The sequence below is a fragment of the Strix aluco genome, chromosome 4 (assembly GCF_031877795.1).
Source record: "Strix aluco isolate bStrAlu1 chromosome 4, bStrAlu1.hap1, whole genome shotgun sequence".
Taxonomy (NCBI): domain Eukaryota; kingdom Metazoa; phylum Chordata; class Aves; order Strigiformes; family Strigidae; genus Strix; species Strix aluco.
In genome coordinates, this window is record NC_133934.1 from 91,419,942 (window position 1) to 91,435,331 (window position 15,390).

A 15,390-nucleotide genomic window follows, 5' to 3' on the forward strand; every position below is an offset into this window, starting at 1 on the left:
TTTAACTGTTTACCACTATTTAATTGATTGTGCATCTGTTTAGCTATTTCCACATGCCCAACCAGCTCATAACTTTAATGACTATATCTTCAAATTTCTGAGATAAAAATCTTTGATTTATTTCTCCAGCTCAATAAAGCACACACAGTGTTAAGGGTGAAGTCCACAAATGTACTTAGGCACTGCAACACTAGATGCCTCACAACTTAATCCAATACAAAAGCCTGTACCACACCTAAAAATCCTATCAAATAGAAGGCAAGTCAGAGCTACCATGTTAACCTAATCAGTAAGAAACATGAAGGGTAGCTATGTGTCTTAAACTAGCTCTCCCTGAGACCAAAACACCTTAAACTAGGCTGCAAGCAGCCTTTTGAAAGTACTAAAAATATCAAGTCTCTCAATTAAGAGAGAGGAATACCTGTTTCGTGACTTTATCCACCTGTTTAGCACAGAATTTGAGTAGTTTTGAACATTGACAGAAATAGATTGTTAACTGTCTGTATATATGCCAGATGTATCTCCAGGCCTAGGTAATCTGGGATAGAGGATTTTTTGGGGACATCAGTGGTACAGGCCTGGGGTAACAGAGTTGTTGATTACTTAAATTCAAGCAGTACTCCATGACTTCAGGCAACATTAGAGAAACTGAAAGCACTGTTGTCAGTAGTCTAACCTTTGCTTCTACACTGTATTAATGTGTGTGCCATTTTACAATAGAAACTTCTGCACACAAAAGATAGTAAAGAAAATGAATACAATACCTCCTAGAAGACGAATCAGATGTTTCTGAATCAGGACCTGTGGTGATGTTGTTCTCTGAGCAGCTGCAAACTGCACTAATGCTTTAAGGCCACTGTGCTAGAGCGCAAGAGAAAATGGTTGAACAGGAAAAAAGGGAAGATATAATAGTGAAACAAAGCTTTAAAAACATATCTACTTCTACAAACAGAAAACACATTGATAAGTGAATTTAATATGAACCTCCATGTATAAGTAGAAAAATTATTCTTCCAAAATGCTCTTTATGTTATCAACCTAAACAGTTTGAGAGCTATCCCTCAACAGAGAATGATCTTGATGTTAGAAGTTTCAACAGTTTTTCATATATGTGTGTGTATTTTATATATATAAACTTTGTTTAAAATGTATTGCATATCTTACTTGCCCATACCTGTCTATTTTGTAGAGATCCAAATAAAGGCTTGCCCTCTGTTTCCAAGAGGTTTTCTTAAAATTAAACACAGAAAAAAATCAAGTTGCTTCGTTCTACAGGAACTTCCATAACATTTCTGTTAGAATGCACTTATACTAAGAATAAATTAATCTTGGACTATGTACTTCTTTTTAAAGTTCAATTTTGTTCTGATAAGATAACATTTTTCAAGAGAATTCTTTTAAATGGTACTAAATGTTTCCAGATAAATGGTTGAAACAAGCTTTTTAAAAACACTTGGTTTTCAGATCTTCCTAAATTGGGATTTAAAGGAACACTGTTTCACATGAATGCTAAGACATTCTACAGATTTAGTTGCATTTTCAGTTACCCTTCTACAATGCTCAAAACCATCCAGATGTGTTTACAGGGATGCTATACAGCCATCTTACCCTCAGATTTGCACTACTGCATTTGACTGTAGTTTAACAAAAATATTTTGAAAATAAAATTCCCAAGTTGGAATACAATTCAGCTTCCCTCCCTTAGAGCATTGGTTCTGAAGGGATAATAAAAGAGAAAATAAGCCAATTAAAAGTATGAAACCAAATTAACTCAATTGAGCAAAAAGGTATCAATTCAAATGTTTTTTTGTGCTTTAGTTACTTTTCAGATATTAATCAGTACACTTCAAAATCTTGGAATTTTTCTTGTTGTTTTTGTTGGGTGTTTTTTTGGTTCTGTGTTTGGATTTTTTTTTTTAACCATCTCTAATAAAAAATGAAAGTATTTTATTAACTTAACACTTCCATACACCAGTTTGACACACAACATGTGGAGCTGCTGAGGAAACACAGGAAAAATCAGATTTGTATTTTTAAATGTCTGACTTCAGGCAATAAAAGCAATTCATATCCCTTGGGTCAATGACACTTTGAACATCCTCTAGAGACTCCACTAATACAGGCAGCTAAGGTTCCTTGTGTCCGGGCAGCTTGGCTACATGCCCGTTAAATGGTTTTCATAATGCACTGTATGACCAGATTCAAAACCAGCATACTAGAAGCTATGTAGACAGTTTTGCTTTACAACTTCATGGAAGCCTGCTCTATTTGTGAGCAAAAATGAATCCAAGGAAGTGGTGTGGTCTAGGATAGGTCAGACTGTCACAGTGGTCCCTCTAGTTTTATAATCTTGGCCTGGTAAAGCTTCTGATTCTTCTACTTCCAACATATACCTTCGATATCACATCTGTGGTACAATTATTGCATTTACACACTTGCTGGCAAAGTCATCCCTGACAGCCACCACGGACTTTGTTTAAATATCAAATGAAAACAATATGCACAGCATTAAGTACATAATGTAATAGACCTGTGTGGCTTCCAGTCCTCTCCTGACCTATTTCTGGTGAAATCCAACACAGTTTTCATGACTATTCCTGCCTTATCAGAATATTCCCAACCCTCCTAAAAACCTTTTGAACTCTTGATAGTCCAGTTGGGTGAAGTCCACTACAGATTTAAGGTAGACTACACTTGTACCTCAACAGCTTCATCAAAAAAACCCTGGCATAATTGGCAAATCATATTTATGGAGATGTATAATTACATCCTCAATTTCTTCAGCATGCACTTCAGATTTACCTCTTGCCTCTCTCCTGGCCTGTAAGCCACTACAGATTTATCTACAGCTTCATGTTTATTAGAAAAACTTCTTTGTGTATATAGTACAGAAATGAAATAAGACTGACTGCTAAACAGGTAATTATCCCCAAAAATGCAGTCATTTTTATGTTAATTATTTTGCCTTCAAAGAGCAATTAATGCCAGAAAATATTTGGGTTTTGTTTTTTTTTTTTTCTACCAGGTATCTGCTTAGCAACTTCAGAATACAAAAGACCGTATTTCTTCTACAAATTCCATGAGAATTCTTTGAGAATAGAGACAAAATGAAATAATGAGAGAGGAAGTACTATTTCATAGCTGTTAGATATTTAACTGTGCAGGAGATGCCTGCAGGCCAATGATCTTTGGCAGCCTGTAGATATTCATGCTTAATGTTACAATTAGTAATGTGAAACATGATCACTCCCTGCTCTCTCAGATTAAACTCAATGCTGGCATTCCAAACCTTATTTTATAAACTACCATCTAACAAAAATATTCTGTTATTTATATTGGATTACAGATTATCACTCTATTATTATATATGTAATTACATATAATATACATTGTTATACTATTACATATTGCTCTTATTTATGTAGAGCTATTACTATTATTTATACAATCAGATTGTATAAAATTATACAGTCAAACTACTAAGATTTTCAAGTCATGAGAAGGAATAAACCCAAATTATGTTTTACCTATACACTGGATGGTAAAAGCACATGTGCTCCAGGTCATCATAGGAATCCGGTGATCAGCTTCATTTGGAGCAACTTTTAGCCCAACTCTATAAATGGTGGTGGCAAAGAGAATAAGCATCTCCCTGATACTGCTTGAGTATTTGGCTCTGCAAAAGCAAGCCAAGATAATTTCAGTCTGAATTATTAATAGTGCTTATTACTTAGCAGTCAACCAATCACTAACAAAGTCCAAATTATTTATGAAAGAATTCTTAAATACAAAGGCTCTTTGTACAGAAGAGAAAAAAAAAAAAAACTAGTTTCCATTAGTAAACAAGTACCTCGACATAACAGGTTCTACAAATTAAGGAGATTAAGAGCTGTCAGGCTGGAAGGAGTCTATTTCTGTACACTGTATTATAATTTGCATTCAAAAAATGCAAGCATTTAAATCAAAGTAAAATACAATAAAAAAATAAATGCAAGTAAGCAAGTGTAATTAGAAGTGTTGGAGTAAAAATATATTCCCATCTCATAAGGCACTAAAAATGGAAAGACATTTCAAATGTGTTTTACATTTTTTAGCATTTAAGCTCTTTTCAACTGACATTGGGTTAGTTTATGCAAATGCAGTTATACACAGAAAAGTGCCTAGGCAAAAAGATGTACAGTTTTAATGGCTTGTGTTTTTTCAAAGTCATACACAGAACTTTCTAACAGAAATACATGACATTCATATTAATTCTCCAAATCTCTACAGCCAAAACAATCATACCACAAAGTCTGGGGTTTAGCCAGGCTCATACTTAAACACCACATTGTTTAAGTGAAAACTATAGAATCTTTCCCGTGGAGATCACTTAGCAAGAATTTGATTCAACTTTCTGACGACATTTTTACAAATAGCAGAGATATGTAAGTACTTTGCGTAACTGTGATGTCAGTCAGAAGTAGCAGAAGTAGAATACTTATAGTGTGATCTAAAAAGAAGACAAGACAGCTGAGTACACTTGAAAAGTATCTGTACATTCATTTCATTTTACTGCGTGAGCACTTTTGCCCACTGGAATAGAAACAGACAAGACAGCCCACTCCTCTGAGTAACCTATATTACATTCTTGCATCCAAACTCAAGTAAAATCTATCCCCAAAACAGACATATAGCAGGAAAATTAAGGCAGACAGACATTAAATAACTTGCCTAGAAGCACAGGAAGTAACCCAAATCACTGGAACTGAAGATGAGAAGATTCTAGACCCCTAACTTTGTATCAAGAACATAAGAACTACCTGACTGGATTTGTCCAAGGGGTACATCTAGCTCTGCTGAGATCTGACATTCAGTGAATGCTTAAGGAAAAGTATAAGCAAGCCCATATTCAGACCAAATAAATCATATGCTTTTCCTTCAATAAAAGTCCTGAAGTATACCTAGGTTGTTTTAGAGATGGATAATTAACGTCATGCAGAAAGCACTTCCAGTAACACTTACGAGGACTGAACTCCAAAGCTAAGGATGGAATGGAATTCCAAAGCAGAGTTCCCCATTCCCTTGTTGGCGAACGTTGGAAGATTTTGTTTCTCTCCTTCCAGAAAAAAAAATTAAATCCACATTAAAAAACAAAGAAGTTGTTACAGTTTTTACAGTCTAACAGAAGTGAGACTTCTTTTTAAACTTTTTGAAAATAATTGTAAACAGACCTCACCAGCCAGACTGTCTTCTAACCCTCTTCCTTAAGTAACATTTTCTTCTATTCCCAGAAACATGAGGATTAGAAGTAGTGCTTTGCTGGTGAGGAAAAAGAGCTTTCTTGCATTATAAGAGTGCAAGGAAAATGTTGATTCTCTGTACCTCCTGTTTTCTAAACATTCATACATGTTTTTATTTTGGCCCTTTTAATTTCATTTTTCTGCTTTTTACTATATCACAGTCAATACAAAAGTGTAATTAACTCTGAGTGTTAGCTGATGACTATCCTGCCCAAGCATCCATAATTTTCTTCTACAGGGAAGATAGAAAGAATTTCACAGAAACCAGGAAACTGGTGAGGGCACTGTGAAATCAAGACATCAGCTCAGAAAGGGTCCCCCAGCTTTATTTGATGCTGTCATGATTGACAGCAAAATGTATTCTTTATTTGAAATTTTTTGTTGCTATTAGTTAAAACATGTGCTGGTATATTAGATATCCCAGAGAATAGCTTCAAAATTAAGGTAACAAACCTTTAGCATTTTTCACACTGTAGCCTGATATCCTGACTATGATAATCTCCAGCCACCTAGCCAGGGACAGAATTTGAGCTACTGCCTCTGCATCCTCACTGAAAACAGAAACAGAAAGCAAGTTTTACTTTAACACTCAAAGAATCACCTTATCTTTAAAAACAGAACACATTTAGATCAAAACACATTACCTCAGTACTTGTACAATTCTGCTGGTTTTGTAAATTTCGAGCAAACAGTACAAAATGAAATGTTAGGCTAAATACTAGATCTAGGTACTTTCTCATTTCACATCAGCGCCAAAAAATAGCCAATCCAAAAATGCTTTTTTTTAAAAAATAAAAAACTGCCAAAAGCAGTATATTTGGCTGAAGAGTCAATAAGGAGATATGCAGTCTTTTATACAGATTAGGAAGGTCAGCCCAAGTTTTCCCTCCAAAAAATCTGAAAAGCCAACCAGCCCCAAAGTAATTTTTGCCTTTTTTTTTTTAATTAAAGGTTATGGAATCTGGTAATTTACCTGTTTATTTTTTGAGCCTGCAATGGAACAATAGGAATCACAGTATTGCACAGAGACTTGCAAAGTGGACAAAGATACTCTCCATTCTCCAAGTCAAATATCTGTTCAACATGCAGACGTTGTCGAAAGTTCAGCTGCATGGCTTCAAAGTACCTACAACATTGAAAAGGAAATTACTAGAAAGTGGAATGACTCAAATGTGACATGAAAACAAATGTTCAAGTAATTAAAAGTGTTATTATCCAGCAAATACTTATTCAAGCCAATAAACAAGTCTTTTCCTTTGATTTATAACTCTTTCCACATCCAAGCACATGAAATAAAATAAAACCTTTGAGCACGTAGATGAACTCATGCAAAAGTGCATGATATACCACTCATGCAAAAATGACGGCAACTTTTCCTTGCTTTTAAGATCCTTTTAACATTTTTACAGACAAGCAGTTCTTAAATCTTCTACTCTTCTCTCACATCATCTTCAACACAATGAAACATTGTATCTAATATCTTTCATATGCAACTCATTACAGTAAGTTTGAAACAGGGATTGTACGTATTTTCATTTAATTTTAGAAAAAACTACCAGTAACATTTCATGAATGAATAATCAGGTATTCATGGCAATGACTGAGCCTCATGACTAGACAATGAAACTGCAGCCTTATTTTAACAGGAAGATAGGATAATTTATATTACAATATTGCCCTTGAGCTATTTTAAACTCAAAAGGAAGCTAAGAAATAACTATGCTTTTACAGGTTTCATTATAACTTTGCCCCCTCAGTGGATGCAGTAAGCCTTCAAATTTCATTAACATCTCAGTGGTATTATTAGGAACAAAAAGATGCAACATTCAAAACTTCTTGTCTAGATACAAACAACTAAATTCAGTACTAAAGTTCATACTGGGTACGCAGGATCTTAAAGACAGATATGAAATTATCTAACTTCCTCACTAAGGTAATAACTAATTTTTTCTTCTTTAAATCATACATTTTAAGGGAAAAAATAAAATCTCATTTATGTAATATGAGAAAGTGTGCATGTGGGGGCATCTGCAGAAGTTCTAAAGGTTACAGAATATTTAGGGAAGTATTCTGTTACAATCAATAAAAGCATATTTATTTTCCCTGATTAGTTTTCAAACAACTACTTTTTGCAAGCAACTCCTCTTCCTCATATGTAGTAACTACAAAGATATTCCATTCATTTGAACTCGTACTGTTTTAGAGAGTATTTTGCAGTACTTTTTGGCTGCACAGATACTCTAGAAAGGTGTGGCAGGCATCATTTGGAGGAATATTAGTAAGTTAGAATGTCTGTTATGTAATAAGTAAAAGACTATACTCAAACCTTCTGTGCCATCCCGTATGAGAAGAGCCTGTTGTCCATTTTAATCTCATTTACCCATAGAGCAAGTCATCTTTTCTTAAAAAGAGCAAGGGAACTGAGCTCCAATGTTGCACTACTTAGATCTACGCAGATGTAGATGGATCTGCCAAGAGCAGATGTATTATACTCAAGGAACATACTTCCGTATCATTTTAAGTGTGTGCACCTATTTATTCTGTACTGATGTTTTATTGTAAAAAAAAAAAAAATATCTAAAATATATATATACACATATAGAAAAGTAAATGATAAGCACTAGAAGTTTAGCCAGATTTTTTAAAGTAAAATGGCACAAGTACAAACAAATCTCAAGAGATTGTTTATATCATACAACAATACAAAGTAGCTTGCAATTGTATGACCCAACTCTCTTTATCTGTTGATAATACTGCAGTGGGATTATTTCTATTATTATTTCACGTTATTTATCTTGTTTAGATTTGCCAGACCTATGTGTAGTCAAATGCAGAGAGCATTAGCTTTGCTCTCTGTAATCCTACAACTGTAACTGCAAGCAGGATGACTATATTCTGCAAGTTAAGTAATTTGGTCTTTTAATATTTCAAGTCACATTCCAATCCAACACATTTGGTCTAAACTGTGAGCTCCCCCAAACAATAGAAATCTAGTAAAGTTTTTGAACACTATCAATTGTTTCCTCTTACTTGTTATCAAGAGTCTGTTCACTGACAGGGAAAGGGTGAGGAAGAAACACTGGTAGATTTAACCATTCACATTCTATTCTAAATGCCAGATTCTCATCTAAAGACTCACTGGAATAAATTAGCTTAATCCTTTAAATACTGACCTAGTGACAGACTTTCAGAGCCAAAGTACTGTTGCTATAGAATGCTCACCTGGAAGATTCATACTGGTTCTCACTGGATTGCTAAAAATAAACCTACTAGATATGGTTTCTTATTCGTGACCAGTTTTACCCCCTTGGTTTTATTTGCATAAATTAGTAACTCCTTAGAGATTCTTTTTTGGGTCACAGAAGGCACTAAAAACTTTTGATGATGATTTTCTTCATCAGGCCAAAACTTCTCTCGTGCCATATTTAACTTTTAGATGAGTACAAATAGTTTTGACTCCTGAATTAAATATCCACTTACTGTACTGTGTTTTCAGTGGGCACTTACGTGTTTAAGAAAACAGATTAATAAAAAAAACAATAAAAGGCTGCAAAGACACATCCTTACTTCTGCCAGCAGGCTGCATGCATCACATGCCCACAGCTTCCTGTGTGTGTCCCACAAGGTAAGTCAGGGTGCATGAAAAGAGGATCTAGAGTATCTGGAAAGACACAGCAGAAAGAAATTATTTGAAGAACAGTAACATAAATCCCCATCAGTATGAACAGAAATGAACAACAGTATACACAGAACACAAACCTTCAGATTTTATTTTCCCACAGTTCACACAGTCACACGAAAATCCCATTTGGATAGCTTTCCCAGACCAATACTCCAGCAAAGTAATCACAAGACAGAGCCCACTTAAACTACTGAAGACTTTCCACTAATTGTGAAGAAAAAGACAACAAAATCCAAAAGCAATAGTAAATTGCTTAAAGAAAAAAGAAAAGGGTTCATCAGTGGAATAGCTCTGTGGTTGGATTCTCTATCACTGAAGTTTTTAATGTATTTGTTATTTTATTTTTAAATGAAAGAAAATGAAACTACTAAGGCCAAGAAAGATTAGGCATTTCTCCAATTAAACCCCTGTATTTTCAAACCACTGACATGAGTGGCACTCCTGAATAACAAAGTCTATCATTTACTTATCTTGCATAATTCTTAACAGCAAAAACATTATGAGAGTGTAATGGTGTCTTTGTGCTGCATACACACCTAAGGTGAGATTCCATTTTCCCCTTAAAGATATCTAGATAATACTGAACAGCAGCAGTTCTCCAAGTCTCATCTGATGGACTGCTTATGATTTTGAACAGATACAGCCGAATTTGACAAAATGAAAGAGAAAAAAGAAAAAAAACCCACAAAAACCCCATCACACAAATCTCATTGAAAATACAATTCTATTTGACAGCAGCTGAAGCTGCTCTAAACCAAATGGAGACTGAAATAAGAAAGTGAACCTTGGTATAACACTAATTTGCTACTGTCTGCACTTTTGCCGTGAGAACAAGCATTTTTCCACTTATTTAGTTCTTCAAAGAAACTCTTACAGGCCTGCTTCTAACGGATGAGCTGCAGAGGACCATGCAGCAGAGAGTAAGGGCTATAAATAATATCCAGAAGTGGCTTTAGGAAAAGGAACTTCATTCCCTTCTTTTTTCAATTATTTCAATAGTCCAACATGTCACTACAGAAATCTTACAAGTGTATCTGACTACAAGAGCATAGGATTTAATTTGTACTTCAGAGTACCATAGGAAAAAAAAAAAGGATGCAATTAGTACATGGCCTAGATAAAAATTCTATACAGCTGGCTCAAAATTGCCATTATCAGTAGTTCACTGTTAAAAAGAAAAATGGATCAAACAGGATTCTGTAGGAGTCTGTCCTGGGTCTAGGACTATTCAGTATTTGTTAATGACCCAAAGGAGGAAACACAGAACACGTTATTAAGTGAAGCAAGTTGGTAAAGGTTTGCAAGCATGATAGAGAATAGGGTAATACCCTGGAGAAATAAGAAACAACGCTGAACTTCCCTTTGCTTTAGAATTCTATTCGATAACATTCAAGAGTGTACTTCTAAACTAAAGCAGGAATAATGAACTGCACTAACACAGAATTTAAAGCTATTTCCTAGACAGTAGTGTCATTAAAAAAATAGGACATAGTGGTCAGCTCATAAAGCATAATGAGCCCAAATCAACAACATCCTGTTACAAAACAAAAAAAAACCCCAAACAACCATATTTGAAAACAGTAGGAATTAGAAGTACAAGTTGTAACACCTTTACCCTGCAAAGGCAACAAACTAGAAAACATCTGGAGAGCACACTCAGACCTCCAATTTTATTGTCTTTCAACACTGCATCCTTATTCCTTACATATTCGTTAGCTTGAATAAGCAGGATTTGAAAAAATTGACTCAGCTTTATAATATATGGACAGTTACACAGAGAATGTATATTGATTAATAAATATTTAATAGATAACAGCTATTTAAATTTTTATCTATGTTAAAATAAATATAATTCAGTTTACAGGGAAAAAATATCACTTTTAACTTTTAATTATTATTTAATATTATAGTGTGCTTGAATCAAACTAGTAGTTTTATAATAAGATGTTTATCCACCTTGGGGTGATTTCACCTAAACAACGTTTGCCTAGGCTCTGTATCAAGCAGGGCAGAGCCAAAAATTCTAATAAACATGAGAATAAATTAGCTTACCTTCTCCTTACCCACAAGACCAGTTATCCTGGCCAAAGAATTAGGGTGGCTTACTAAGTTCCTTTCTTGATAAATCCATTTTTGACATTTCTTACTGCTTTATTGTCTGTCTTGACTTTTTATATTGCCTTATCAACTAATAATAATACTATCATCCAACATACTGGGCATCCAGACTGGATGGAATATTCAAATTTTTAGTACTTTCTCATTTCACTTCTGGTTTTTTGGTGGTTTTTTTAGACAAATACTTGCTTGCCCTTCTCAGCCTTCTGAGATCTCAACTATCTTCTATGTATTTTAAAAAACAATTAAAGAGTGTATTGAAGACAATTATTCTGATAGTACTTTCAATATTACTTTAATAATTGACAAGGTGAATACACTGAAGTTATCTAGATATTGTTTCAACTTTTCTTACCCTATTCTGGACTGTATTTCTCTTGTTAAAATTAACAGCCATCAAGCATCTCATCTTGAATTATTATTTTCTTTTTCAAGAAGAGAACAAAAAAGTCAGTGAGTACTTAAGTTTTCACTTTTTCTTCTATTTATTTTCTTTCTTTCCCTTAAGTAACTGACCAAAATCCTTCTCATGTTTAACCAATTGTTACAAAAAAATTCTGGTTGGTCTTTTGTTTCCTCCTACCAACATGCTATTATGCAACTCTAACACTTCTGTTTGCATTATTCTCCTGTACTCATTTTTTTCATTCATCAGATGATATCATATCATCCTTGCTTACACTTTTCTATTTTTTTATGTTGCTGTTTTTATTACCTCCTGAACATGAAAAAAAAAAAAAAACAAACCACCAAAAAAACCCAAACCCTCCTGAGGCTGCCGTATTGGCCCCTGATAAATGTTCACATATTTCTTCCATATTGGGAAGTTTGCTGCTGTACTTGAATAAACAGGAAGTGTTAACATCCTTGGATTTTTTTCCAGAGTGACTGCTCCTACCAAATATATATATTTTTTATATATATATGAAAATATATAAATATATATATAAAATATATATATATTTATAAAATCTTCTTGTGAGTTTGAAGAATTTTCTGATTTCCCGGGGACAAATAAAAATCTTCATACTCTTCTCATTTTTTAAGTTTTAAAGCATGGATTTTAGAATAAATTAAAAATTTTTACTTTCTTTTTACTACCTAGGGTAAGCCATATAGCAATCTGACTGAATACTGAGTTTAATTATGCTCAAAGGGTATAAGCTCTAGGTATAGAACTGCTTGTAGTCTCAGAAAAGAAAAAATTGCATACCCCCTGAGAGTTCAGGAATTCTGCTCCTATTCTGAGTTAAGGCGGTTGATTTCTGGACACAGGCAGATAATACCATGGCAGCACTTTCCAACTTTACTTCCTGCTCCTCCTGACAAAGAATACAGGTCAGAACTTCTTTCTCAGCAACAGATGGACCTCGTTTGGGACCCAAAGCAATTTTGGAGTAATCAATTGCCGAAGACATGCTGTAAGACCATAAGTGACACAGATATAAAATAATCAGATGGCTTTTCCTAAACAAATTTATTCTTCCAGGCATCTAAAAATGTCATATACTGCTAGTATTTCTGGTTTTATATCAAAGTGCTTTACAGAACTAAACAATGACCTAACAATGAAGAAACACCCCAATCCTCACTAAAATACAGTATTCTTCAAAAATAGGAAGTGGAAACTAGCTAACGTAGAATAACCCAATAAAATGGATTCAGACAGTAGGACATTCAGGAAATTGTATTCAATATAGATTAGATTAAATCTTACAGATACACTAAAATTGTTTCCCATTCTTGAAGAAAACATATCGAAAATGAATATCACTACCTTAATTCAAGACTTTATGACACAATAAGCTTCCATGTCTTTTTTTAAATATTCCTTATTCCAGAGTTTAACAATGATTTATAGAACATGATTTATTAAAGATCAAAGCACACAGAAGTGATCTGTACTTTTTTTTTTTCCAGCAGATATCTCTATCTTCCTGATTAGTTTTGTGCAGCCCCAATTAGACCAAAATTGTGAGTTGTATTAGGTATACTTAGATATTGTTGAAGCATCTCTAGAGCAGGAGCAATCCATATGAATAAAATTATAACCAAGATGAACCAAACATCTTCAGTATGAAATTAGATTTTAAAAACTAACAAAAAAAAAATATCAGCAACTTGAGCTACAAGAAGCATATTTTCTTCATTGCAGCTTAGCCTTAAGGCATATCGGCTTTCAGATTCTTTCAAAATTAAATACTTAAGTTTTCACATACGGTAGACAGTCACCTCCAAAATTACAGTGTTGTCAACTCAGCAGCTTTCTAATGACATTTTTTCAAATGTTAAGCAATATAAGTATCCACCATTTGAAGAAATAATTAAATTTATCATTTCTTATGCTGCTCTACAAAGTGAGTCCACTGTTCTTACATTAGCATACACATGCTAGTTTACATATAATTCTGTAACAGAAGATGATTTAAAAGTAAATAGAGACACAAGTTTGCTGACTGAGATGACACAATCTGTCCCTTGAATGTATTTTCAAAAATTTTATGTAGCATAATGAACTTATGTAGCAGGTGAACAACTCTTCACACCAGAACTCTGGATGTCTGTTTTCTCTTACCTTTCTTCCTCCATAATAGTATCTTCTTTCCCCTGTGCCTCCAGTGTGTTTTCATACAGGAGCTTATGTGTTTCAATGAAATTCCTTTGCAGTGCAGACATCTGGGCCATTATCTTCTGACGGTGCAATCTAGCTGCTTCTGCCTTTCTCTTCCGCTCAGCTTTCTCTTTATCCTGAGTGCTCTGGGTCTTACAAGAAAAGAGAATAAAGAAATCACAGACAAGAGAGAACATCAAAAAATAAGAATCTTTCCCTAACTCTATGCATTCTAACCACTGACATCAAATTCCCTGACAACACTTTAGCAATTAAAAAGTTAACTGCTATGTGAAAAATGCAAAACTGAAATCTTAAATGTTGACTAGGTTCATTAACCTAGTCTGAAGAAAGAGATTTTGAGAGGTCCACAAAAGGTCACTAGCACAATCCCCTGCCCAAAGATAGGATCAAGAACACCTGATCCATTTTAATTAGATGCTTGTCTGTTCTTAAGAAACATTAACAAGGTGAACATCACAAGCCTCCTCCAGTGTTTTGTTATTCTCCTCACAAACAAATTCCCTACTGAGTATTCAGTATCTCCCCCTACAGCAATTCAAGAAAATTTTATCTTGAACTAGCTATGAATGACACAACAGACAGGTTGTTTCTACATTTTTGTGGCAGCATTTTACACATCTAAGGATTGTATTTTCCCCTATTCTTCTTTACTGTAGACTGGAAAACTATTCTTCTTCCAGTATTTCCTTATCTATCATGTCTTCGAAAACTATAAACAAAGTATTTCTATGCTTTGGAAATGTAGAATTCAAAAAACACAGATAGACTTAATTAAAACATATAGAACCTAATTCCTCTTATTCAAGTACTTAAGGCACAAATTCAACATTATACACATTTCTTTCATTCACAATACCATTACTTTTTGAGGAAATGAAACAACACAAATTGCTCCACATGTAGCAGAACCGTGAGAGTCTCACTTCTTAGTGACTTCTGTATTATGTTTCCTTACCTTACCAAATATCATATGACACCTCTTTCAAAAAAGAAACACAGCATATGCTGTGATAAGTTTAGAGCTCTGCATGCAATGACTAGTCAAGAGGTATTTTGGCAGAAAGCTGTTGCCAAACAGAATGTGCAAGAGCAAACTGGCCTGTCTTTGCACACAAAGGGTAATTGGATTCTTCTTTTCTATTCAACTGTCAATTAAAAAGAACTCATGGGACTGCAGTAATCTTTGAAATCTCCATTTCACTGTGTCATTTGACCTCTGGCTTCAAAAGTTACTTTGAGGGAAGGGGGTAAAGACTGATACAGAAACAGAATAATCACCTAAACCTGATGCCTTTCTACAGTCAAGGTAAAGCAGATTAACCTCTTGGTAGGTCAAAATTACAAGACATCATTTTAAGTGGATTTGTATTTCTAACTATTGCACAATGACAATATAATAGAAAAGACGGTCAAATCATAAAGATAAGAAATGGAGAACTGAACACAAATTACTCCTTCACCCCTCTCAGTTATTTCTTAACTCGAAAGTACAACCAAAACTGCTGCTGGTAATTCTATGAAACATGCTTAACATAAATATAATTTATTAAAAATATTAATCTTGGAACATATATCAGGATATTTTAAAATATCATTTTACATAACAATAAATTTAGGCACATTTTGAAAACAGTCATTCAAAACATCAAACACAAGGCTTCCACTGAACTTTTTTT

The 15,390-nt window shown here is 34.1% G+C and overlaps 1 protein-coding gene across 6 annotated transcripts in view; it reads right to left on the reverse strand.

Moving 5' to 3' along the window:
• UBR1 (ubiquitin protein ligase E3 component n-recognin 1) overlaps positions 1–15,390 on the reverse strand; it is a 79,307-nt gene that overhangs the window by 13,664 nt on the left and 50,253 nt on the right. For all 6 annotated transcript variants that reach the window (XM_074824224.1, XM_074824223.1, XM_074824226.1 and 3 more), the window contains 9 exons: positions 13,655–13,842; positions 12,293–12,498; positions 8,847–8,940; positions 6,253–6,405; positions 5,733–5,830; positions 5,002–5,095; positions 3,528–3,676; positions 1,175–1,230; positions 765–861 (listed from right to left, as the gene is read on the reverse strand). In XM_074824224.1, coding sequence (XP_074680325.1) covers positions 765–861; positions 1,175–1,230; positions 3,528–3,676; positions 5,002–5,095; positions 5,733–5,830; positions 6,253–6,405; positions 8,847–8,940; positions 12,293–12,498; positions 13,655–13,842 — 1,135 coding nt within the window. The remainder of the gene's footprint in view (positions 1–764; positions 862–1,174; positions 1,231–3,527; positions 3,677–5,001; positions 5,096–5,732; positions 5,831–6,252; positions 6,406–8,846; positions 8,941–12,292; positions 12,499–13,654; positions 13,843–15,390) is intronic.